We start from the raw sequence: 8,991 nt of genomic DNA, 5'->3' as shown, positions 1-8,991 counted from the left end.
CCTTGCCTTTGGAAGGCAGGTGTTTGTAACACTGAGTTATGCCTCAGCCTGTTTTTGCTGGTTATTTTTGATAGGGTCTAGTTTCTTGCATGGGCATGACCCCTATATGTTCACCTTAGCACGTGTAATAGGTATGTCACTGGGCCCTGTGGAAAGGTCTTGTGAAATTTTCTTCTAGGCTGGCCTCCAACTGCAACCCTCCCAATCTCAGACTCCCAAGTGGCCAGGATTACAGGTGTGAGGCCCCTCTCAGCTTGAAGTCACTTCTCTCTGGGAAACCTGCCTGGACTGTTACAGATGGTATCTCACAAACAGCGCAGGCCAGGAACTGGAGAAGGAGTGCTTTATTCTTACCACTGAGCAAGGTATGTGGCCCAGGGCCTCTGTAGCAGCAGGCAGCCCCTCCCGGCCCAGCCCTGTCCTCTTGGCACCACAGCTGCAGCCTTCATCACGGGCTGGAGCGACAGGAGCTGGGATGATAGCCTGGGCAGTGCTCTGCCTGGGAGAGCGGCAGTGGGCATGGGTAGCAGCAGCAGGTCACTGGGTGGGGAGTGTTAGTCTAGCTGGCCTATTCAGCTCCCCCCCACCCCCAAGGTGGTGTCTGGACTTGGAGCCGGGGACATCCATGGTGACTCAGTCGGCGGTGAAGATGCGACTGGAGATGTCGTCCAGGAGCCAGTCGATGCCGGGCAGCAGGTCCTCCCCAGAGAAGGCGCTGCAGCTCTGGACGCGCCAGTGGTGTGTACGGATGGAGGCAAGGTCCAGAGCCTGGGGACAGAGAGGAAAGGTGGAGCCACAGTGCACAGCCCTAGCCCTGTGGGGTGAGGCGCATCGCCCGTGGGGCACCGGGGTTCTCTGTGGTCCTTGATGTAAAAGCCACACGGACTCCTGGTGCCAACGACTGGGCTTGCAGTTTTACCAAGAAGGAAACCAAAGCTCAGAGAAGCCAATTACTGGCCACGTCACATGGCTAGTAAGTGGCAGAACTAGGATCCTAACCCCGCTCTTTCTCTCTGTGGCGCTTGAGAACTAGAATAGCAGTTAAAATGCAGGCCTGAGCTAGACAGGCTTGGATTTAAATCCTGGCTTGTCTACCTCCTGGCTGTGTGGTACCGGGAAAGTCATCTACTCTCTCTCATTGTGTTGCGCCATCTAGAACATGAGAGTGGTTGTGAGAATGAAATGGACTCGGGTCTGTGCAGAATTAGCCTGACAGGAAGCACTCCCTGCAGACTGATTGTCCGTATCCTGTGGATCAATCTGTCTGTAGCTCTGCTTCCCCAGGCTATAGGGCGCCATTACAGACCTCATTAATGACCCAATGTCCAGTGCTCTGAACAGGTCCTGCCACACATAGGGGACTAATAAATGCTTTTATAATAATTATCAAGTAGATCTTGGTTCATGCCCCTTTTTCTAGGCAAGCCTGCCTCCAAGGACTCACCTCCTGAATGGCATTAGAGGACAGTGCTCCTGGCAGGTCCTGCTTATTGGCAAAGATGAGAAGGGTTGCTCCGGCTAGGCGCTGGGAGAGAAAAAGTGGAGAGGAGGGTGAGTGCTCAGAGGCCAGCCTGACCCCTTTTCTACTGGCCTAGAGGATCTGGGGTCAAACATCAGTCTCCATGATCAGGGCAAGGTCTGGGTGGCAGAGCAGAGTGAAAAGAGTGACTGGCCTGTCTGATCCCACTTCGGCTACATGTGGACTCAGGGTCCAGCTGAGCACCACCCAGTGGTACCTCTCTCCTCCATGTCTCAGTTTCCTCATCCATAATCAGGGAGAAGATGCTAAACAAGATGTCTGACCTGAGTGTGAGTGGCTCACACCTGTAATCCTACCTATCCAGGAGGCTGAGATCTGAGGATCGAGGTGTGAAGCCAGCCCTGGCAGGAAAGTCCATGAGACTCTTTTTTTTTTTTTTTTTTTTTTTGGTACGGTCGTGGGCCTGAACTCTGGGCCTGGGCGCTGTCCCTCAGCTCTTCAGCTCAAGGCTAGCGCTCTACCACTTGAGCCACAGCGCCACTTCTGGCTTTTTTCTTTTTGCTTATGTGGTGCTGAGGAATCGAACCCAGGGCCTCATGCAAGTGCTCTACCACTGAGCCACCTTCCCAGCCCCCATGAGACTCTTATCTCCAGTTAACCACCAAAAAGCCAGAAGTGGCTGAAAGTGGTAGAGCACTACTAGCCTTGAGTAAAAGAGCTCAGGGACAGAGCCTAGGCTCTGAGTTCCAAGCCTCATGACCACCACCACCAACAAAAACTAATCTTGACCCTATGTTATTTGGAGCACAGATGCCTGTGGGACTCATCTGTGAGCACAGAAGCAACTTCATTCATGCAGCAAGTCTTAGCTGAACACCTATTACGTGCCGGGTCCCAGCCCCCACTGGCAGGCCTGCGCACCTCCTCTACGAGAAGGCTCTGGAGCTCCCGCTGGCAGTCCTGCATGCGCTGGCGGTCGGCGCTGTCCACCACCCAGATGAGGCCATCTGTGCTCTCAAAGTAGTTCCGCCAGTACGAGCGCAGGGACTTCTGGCCGCCCACATCCCAGATGTTCAGCTTGAAGCTGGGCAGGAAAGAGCCAGCAGAAAATCAGCCCCCTCCGGCCCCTGCCTGCCCCGACCTGGCTAGTGCAGGGCAGGGCCCCAGCTCACCCTCGGTGCTCCAGGGTCTTGATGTTGAAGCCCAGGGTCGGGGAGATGGTGTCCACGTCTTCCCCGTTGAACTTCTTGAGGATGGTGGTTTTTCCGGCATTGTCCAGGCCGCTGGGGCATTTGGTTAAGGAGAAGTCCCTCTGCCCAGCCAGTGGCAATGCCAACACAGCGTCCCTTCCTTAGGGGCTAATCATTTCCCATCATATATATATAAAGTTGAGTTGGAGTCAGACACTAGTGGCTCACACCTATAATCCTAGCTACTCAAGAGGCTGAGATCTGAGGGTCATGGTTTGAAGCCAGCCAGGTCAGACAAACCCAAGAGAATCTTATTCCCAGTAAACCAGCAAAAAGCTGAAAGTGGTGCTATAGCTCAAGTGGTATAGCAACAGGCTTGAGTGAACAAGCAAAGAGTGAAAAGCTCTCCGTTCAAGCCCCTGAGTCCAAGCTGAGCACATGCCTGACCCCTAATTGGGTAACATGGAAACAGCAAAATAATCATTTCTATCATCTCTGATGAACAAAAGCAACTTAATTCATGTAGCAACTATTAGTTGAACACCTATTAAGAGCCAGGCCCTCTTAGGGTATTAGAGGACAAAGTTCTCATCCTTATGAAGTTTACACTCTCATGGGAGCTTGTGATAGACTACAAACCTAAGGGCTTGGTAGAGTGGCTTAAGCCTGAAATCCTACCTATTTGAGAGACACACATGGGAAATGGAGGGTTTAAGGCCAGCTGGGAAGGAAAAAAAAAAGTTTAAGAGATTCCATTTCAACCAATGGCTAAGTGAGAAGGAGCATACCCAGTGACTTGGTAGAAGCACAAATAGCATCACAGTCTAGGCTAGCCTGAGCAGAAAGCAAGACCCTATCATCAATGCAAAATCATCAATGCAAAAAGGGCTAGCTGAGGGACTCAAGTGGTAGAGGGCCTGCTTAGACATTACGAAGCCCCAAATTCAAATTCCAGGAGGACAAAATAACAACAATAATGTACTACAGATCCTGGCGAGAGTGACCAATGCAGGGCATGGTCCAAGAGGAGTCCAAGAGGAGCTGCTTTAGGCTCAGGCACCAGGGATGCTGGGTGAAGTCTCTTGAGTGTCTGAAATACCCAAGGCCAGCCTGTTGAAGGACTAAGGGAAGAACAAACATCAGAGAATGGCAGCTGCGTTTGTGTTTCTGGAATGTTTCACATCCTTTTCTGTAAAGAGCAAATCTCTAGAGAAAAGAGAACCACCTCCTCTCCTTCCAACACTTGAGCTCCTGCAGCCTGACTGGATATTAGAAGGAGGGCAGGTCCTGTGCTCAGGCCCTCTTCCTGTTTACTGGTCTGGTTAGGAACTTGAGAGATGGGGGCAAGAAAAGTGCTGCTCCTGAGGCTCAATCTTAGGCCTAAAGTTGCCCTAATCCTGGTCTCTCTAATGCCAGTATTATCTATGTGTTCTCCATGGATCAAGAACAGGTGACAAACTCCTGTTGCTCCTCTTCCCTCTCCCCCATTCAGTGATGAACAACTTGCCTTCTACAGCACACTTCCTCAAACACTCCTTACACTCACCTGGGTCAAACTTTGTATCTTCCTGCTTTTTCTTTCCTTTTAGTAGTGCTGTGATGGAACCCAGGGCCTTACAGGTTAGAGCTCCAGCTCTCGCTCTCTCCTCTTTCCCTTTCCCCACCCCTCTCTCGCCAGTATGAGGACTTGAAACCAGGGCTGAGGGCCAGGGCACTCTCCATTAGCTTTTTTGGTTCAAGGCTGGGCTGACGCTCTTCCACTTGAACCACAGCGCTACCTGAGATTAATAGTCTTAGGAATGGGTCTACCTGGGCTTGCTTTCAAACCATAATTTGAGGATCTCAGCCTCCTGAGTAGCTAGGATTACAGGTGTGAGTTGTTGGCTCCCAGTTCCTGCTTTCTTAAACCTACTCCCAGCTGGGAGAGGGGGAAACCACTGCATATCATCAGAATGTGTCCCCAGTGGCTTCCAGAGCCTGTTCTTGCCACAGTGGTCCCCAAAGACTTCATGCTGCATTTCAGGGGCCTGGCGGCCCTCACTGCTTATCTTCTGCTCCCCTGTAGCACCTGCATCCTCATTTCACGTGTTTGGACACCTGTGCGCACCACTTTCTAGGTGAGCTCCTGCACCTGTGATCAAACACCACCCTACCTCTGCTGCACAGGTCCAGCAGCACATGTGACATCCTAAGGATAGCTCAGATGCCTCACCTGGCCAAACAGAGGTCAGGGCTACCATCTTCCCAGGAGCTGTTCCTCCCCATCTCAGCACAGTGGATGGCGCGTGTGCATCTATACGCATGTGCACCCATACTGGTGCTTGAACTAAGAACATCACCTTGACTTGGCTTTTTTTGCTCTATCACTTGAACCACATCTCCACTTGCAGCTTTTTTGCTTGTTAACTGGAGATGAGTTTCACACATTTGTCTGCCTAGGCCGCCTCTGAACAGGGATCTTCAGATCTCAGCCTTCTGCGTAGCTAGAATTACAAGCATGAGGCACCAAGGCACGGCTCCTTGTGCTTCAGACTGTTCTGGCCAGAACCCTGGTATCAGGCTTGGTTTCAGTTCATCTCATTCTCAATCTAGTTGCTATTCCTGCTGGCCTGCCTATCACCATGTCTTCCATGATCTTGCCTTCTGGCCTGGGCCTGGTCTCAGCTCGTGGCTTCTCCTCTAAACTTCTCAAAAAAGCCAAGAACCAGAAGTCCTTATAAGATGGTTCCAGTCACTGAGTCTCTTCTGTAACCACACTGCCTTCTTTGATGTCCCCATGAACCTGACAGGAATGCATTTGCCTTTCTTTGCCTTGGATAGTTTTCCTCCAGATACATATGCTTCAATCTTTGCCCCCCCTCATGTCTTTACCCAACTGTCATTTAGTGTGGCATTATTATTATTTTAATGCGTTGGTACTGGGGCTTGAATGCAGGGCTTCATGCTCTTAGCTTTTTTGTTCAAGGCTGGTGCTCTACCACTTGAGCCACACCTGGCTTTTTTTTTGGCTAGTTCATTGGAGGTAAGAGTCTCTTGGATTTGTCTGCCTGAGCTGGCTTCCGACCTCCATCCTCGGATCTCGGCCTCCTGAGTAGTGAGGATTACAGGCGTGAGCCACCGGCGCCCGGGTCGATTGCTTGGCACACCGCAGGGCAACGCCCCGCAGGCGTCGGCTAACGCACCACCCCGAGGGTCCTGGGGCCTGCAAGCCCTTAGGGGCGCAGGCACGACCGACTGCCCAGCAGGGGACCCGAGGCTGGATCCACACCGCCGCCCTGACCCCAGCCGGGGCCCGCGCGCCGCCCGGGCGCCGACCTCGGGGTCGGGGCCGGCACCCTGGCCCAGGGAGAGGAGGTCAGAGCACCGGAGGACCAGAACCCACGCTCGGGCCGGAGTGACAGAGGGTGACGTCGGAGTCACCTCCGGGCCCTATTCCACCCAGCACCCGGGACGCTCCGCCCCGCAGGGCGCCTCCAGGCCCACACCTTTGTCGTTTGGAGGCGAGTCCCCCCTCCGTCCCCGCGAGGTGGTACGGCCCGCGGCGGCCCCGGCCGGGAGGATTGGTAGGGCCGCGTGCGTGACGCACAATGGGCAGTTGGTCCGGACCCGGCGGTCGCGCTCCCGCGCCCGGCAGGGGGCGCCTGGCACCGCCCACCCGGCAGGCCTCCCCGCCCCCCTGCCCTCGCGGCTCCGGCTTCCGGAAGGATACAGCATGAGCAGTCGCAGCTCCCGCTCTTTCTGCTTCATCTTCTTCAGAATGGTCAGAAGCCCCATGGTCCCGTAACCCCCTCCCGGCTGCCGTTTCTTCTAGTCCCGGGACTCCGTTCTCAGTTCCTATTGGCTATCACACCCGTGGACAGCACAGTCTATTGGTCGGCCCCGTGTTTGGTCCCGCCCTTTCCTCCACGTGACTCGGAAGCCTCCCTTTGGAGCCGCAGCCATGGTCCCCCTAGTGGTCACCGGGACTGCTGCGCCCACCCCGGCGTTAACCCTTTGCCTCCCAGGGCGAAATCCTCATTCCTTCCAGCCTGGGACCGTCGGACTTGGCGGGAACGGGAGCTTGAAGCTCCAGAACCGTTATCTTGGTTAGGTGGGGAGTACCTACAAAGGGTTTAACTCTGGAAACAGAACTGGGGGCACAGGGTGCCGGCTGCTCACCTGGCAGCAGTAGAAGGCCCGGAGACGGGGGGCCCAGCCCCGCTCCGCGGGGGCCTCAGCATCCTCCTGAATCTGCAGTGACGCAGATGGGCCTCCCCGGTCCCCGGCTCAGTCCAGGGCGGTCGTGCCCCCTAGAGGCCGTTTCCAAGGGTGCGTGCGTGCTTGCGTATGCGTGTGCGCGTGCGCGTGCGCGCGCTCCGTGTCTTTTCCCTTGACAGGATAGTCAATGTCCTTTAGAGGACTGGGAAGTCCTGCAATGCGGGGGAACGCCAAGAATTGACCCACCCGCCAGGCTCCTGCAATCCTAGCTACCCGGGAGGCTGAGATCAGGGTCGTGGTTCGAAGCCAGCCTGGGGAGGAAAATCTATGAGACGACGAAAAACCCGGAAGTGCAGCTGTGGCTTGAGTGGAAGAGCGCTAGCTAGGCGCTGTGGGTTCGAGCCCCAGCTGTCTGTGACCGTGTTGTCTGTATTAAGTAAATAAGCACATTTCTATTCCTTTTTCTTTTTTCCTTTTGGAGTACTAGGGTTTCAGCTCAGGACTTCACATTTGCTGGATAGGCTCTGTACTAATTAGGCCACACCTACCAGCCTATTTTGCTTTTAGGTTATTTTTCAGATAGGGTCTCAGACCTGGATCCTCCGGCCTAGGTTGGATAACTGATACTCAACCATATCTGGCTTTCGTTGAGATAGAAGTGTCACTAACTTTTTGCCCCAGCTGCCCTGGAATCACATCCGCATGATCTCCCTCCACCTCTGGGGTAGTTGGGATTATATGCACGAGCCAGCAAGCCTGGTCCCATTTTAGTTTTTTTTTTTTTTTATTATTTATTTATTTATTTTTGGTCGAGGGGCTTGGGCGCTGTCCCTGCGCTCTTCAGGTCAAGGCTAGCGCTCTACCGTTCGAGCCAGAACGCCACTACCAGTTTTCTAGTGGTTTATTGGAGATAAGATTTTCACAGACTTTCCTGCCTGAGCTGGCTTTTAACTGCCATCCTCTGATCTCAGCTTCCTGAGTAGCTAGGATTATAGGAGTGAGCCACCGGCGCCCGGCCCATAAAAGAACAATAACTGGAAGAATGCCCACTAAAAAAGTTTTTTAAAAAATGGAAAAATAAAATAAAAAAAAAAATGGAGGCTGGGAAGGTGGCTCAGTGGTAGAGTGTTTGCCTTGCATGCATGAGGCCCTGGGTTCCATTCTTCAGCACCAAATAAGCAGAAAAAGCTGGAAGTGGCGCTGTGGCTCAAGTGGTAGAGGGCTCACCTTGAGCTGAAGAGCTGAGGGACAGTGCCCAGGCCCAGAGTTCAGGCCCACAACCGACAAAAAAAAAAATAAATAATAATAATAATAATGGAATAAAGTCCTTAAGTGGATTGTGAAGGTAATGTTCCTCCAGTAGGTTGAATGACATGAATTACCTGAATTTGGCCATTCTGATTATAAAGATATCAGTTTCATAGGGTTCAAATTAATAGTATTAATAAAAGTTGGATTAACAAAACAAAGCATAGCTACTTTTATTTTTTATTTTTTTATTGTGAAAAAACTGTACAGTGGGGTTACAATTACATGGGCAAGATAATGAGTACATTTCTTATCAAGCATTGTAGCCTCCTCCTTTGTTTCCCCTTCCCATCCGCATAGCTACTTTTATAAAGGTAGTGTTTGGTGAAACGTTTGGTTCAGTATCTATATGGATGAATATACTTCCCAATGTGGAACACTCACAAAGTTTAAAAATCACTGAAATTCAAATGTTAATTCTGGGGAGCAAGCTTGGAGTGGAGGGGACTTGAAATTATTATCTTAAGTACTTCTGGATTGTTTTACCTGTCACTAGCCTTGAATTACTTGTATAAATATTAGGCATAGGCCAGGTGCAGGTAGTTCACTCCTGTAATCCTAGCTATTCCTAGCTATTCAATTACAGGCATGAAGCCAGCCAGAACAGAAAAGTATGTGAGGTTCTTAACTTTAGTTAACTAGTAGAAGTGGAGGTGTAGCTCAAGTAGTAGAGTGTGAGGCTTGGGTGGCAAAAGCTAAGCAAGATCTTGAGGCCCTGAGTTCAAGCCCCAGTACTGGCACAAAATAAATACATGAATAAATACATATGAGGCTATATAAATAAATACATCAAGGTTAATTATATAACTAAAGGCT

General features: G+C 51.9%; 1 protein-coding gene across 1 annotated transcript; it reads right to left on the bottom strand.

Annotated features, from left to right (window-relative positions):
- Positions 1-326: 326 nt before the first annotated feature.
- LOC138824282 (ADP-ribosylation factor-like protein 2) lies at positions 327-6,980 on the bottom strand. The gene is made up of 6 exons (XM_070018058.1): positions 6,829-6,980; positions 6,380-6,511; positions 2,653-2,763; positions 2,402-2,564; positions 1,445-1,525; positions 327-768 (listed from the first exon to the last, which is right to left on the bottom strand). The coding sequence occupies exons 2-6, from the start codon at positions 6,442-6,444 to the stop codon at positions 634-636; spliced, it is 555 nt and encodes a 184-aa protein (XP_069874159.1). The 5' UTR covers positions 6,445-6,511; positions 6,829-6,980; the 3' UTR covers positions 327-633.
- Between the last annotated feature and the right edge of the window lie 2,011 nt (positions 6,981-8,991).

This window comes from Dipodomys merriami, unplaced genomic scaffold (genome assembly GCF_024711535.1).
Source record: "Dipodomys merriami isolate MVZ:Mamm:240054 unplaced genomic scaffold, mDipMer1.0.p SCAF_128, whole genome shotgun sequence".
Lineage (NCBI taxonomy): Eukaryota > Metazoa > Chordata > Mammalia > Rodentia > Heteromyidae > Dipodomys > Dipodomys merriami.
Note: the sequence above shows the minus strand (reverse complement) of the source record. Positions and strands in the feature narration are given on the sequence as shown.

Coding starts and splice junctions, on each gene's coding strand:
- LOC138824282 (XM_070018058.1), bottom strand. CDS start 6,444: ATGGGGCTTCTGACCATTCTGAAGAAGATGAAGCAGAAAGAGCGGGAG. Junction 1,526..2,401: donor AGAGCCTTCTCGTAGAGGAG/GTGCGCAGGCCT, acceptor TTTCTCTCCCAG/CGCCTAGCCGGAGCAACCCT. Junction 769..1,444: donor CCTCTAATGCCATTCAGGAG/GTGAGTCCTTGG, acceptor CTCTGTCCCCAG/GCTCTGGACCTTGCCTCCAT.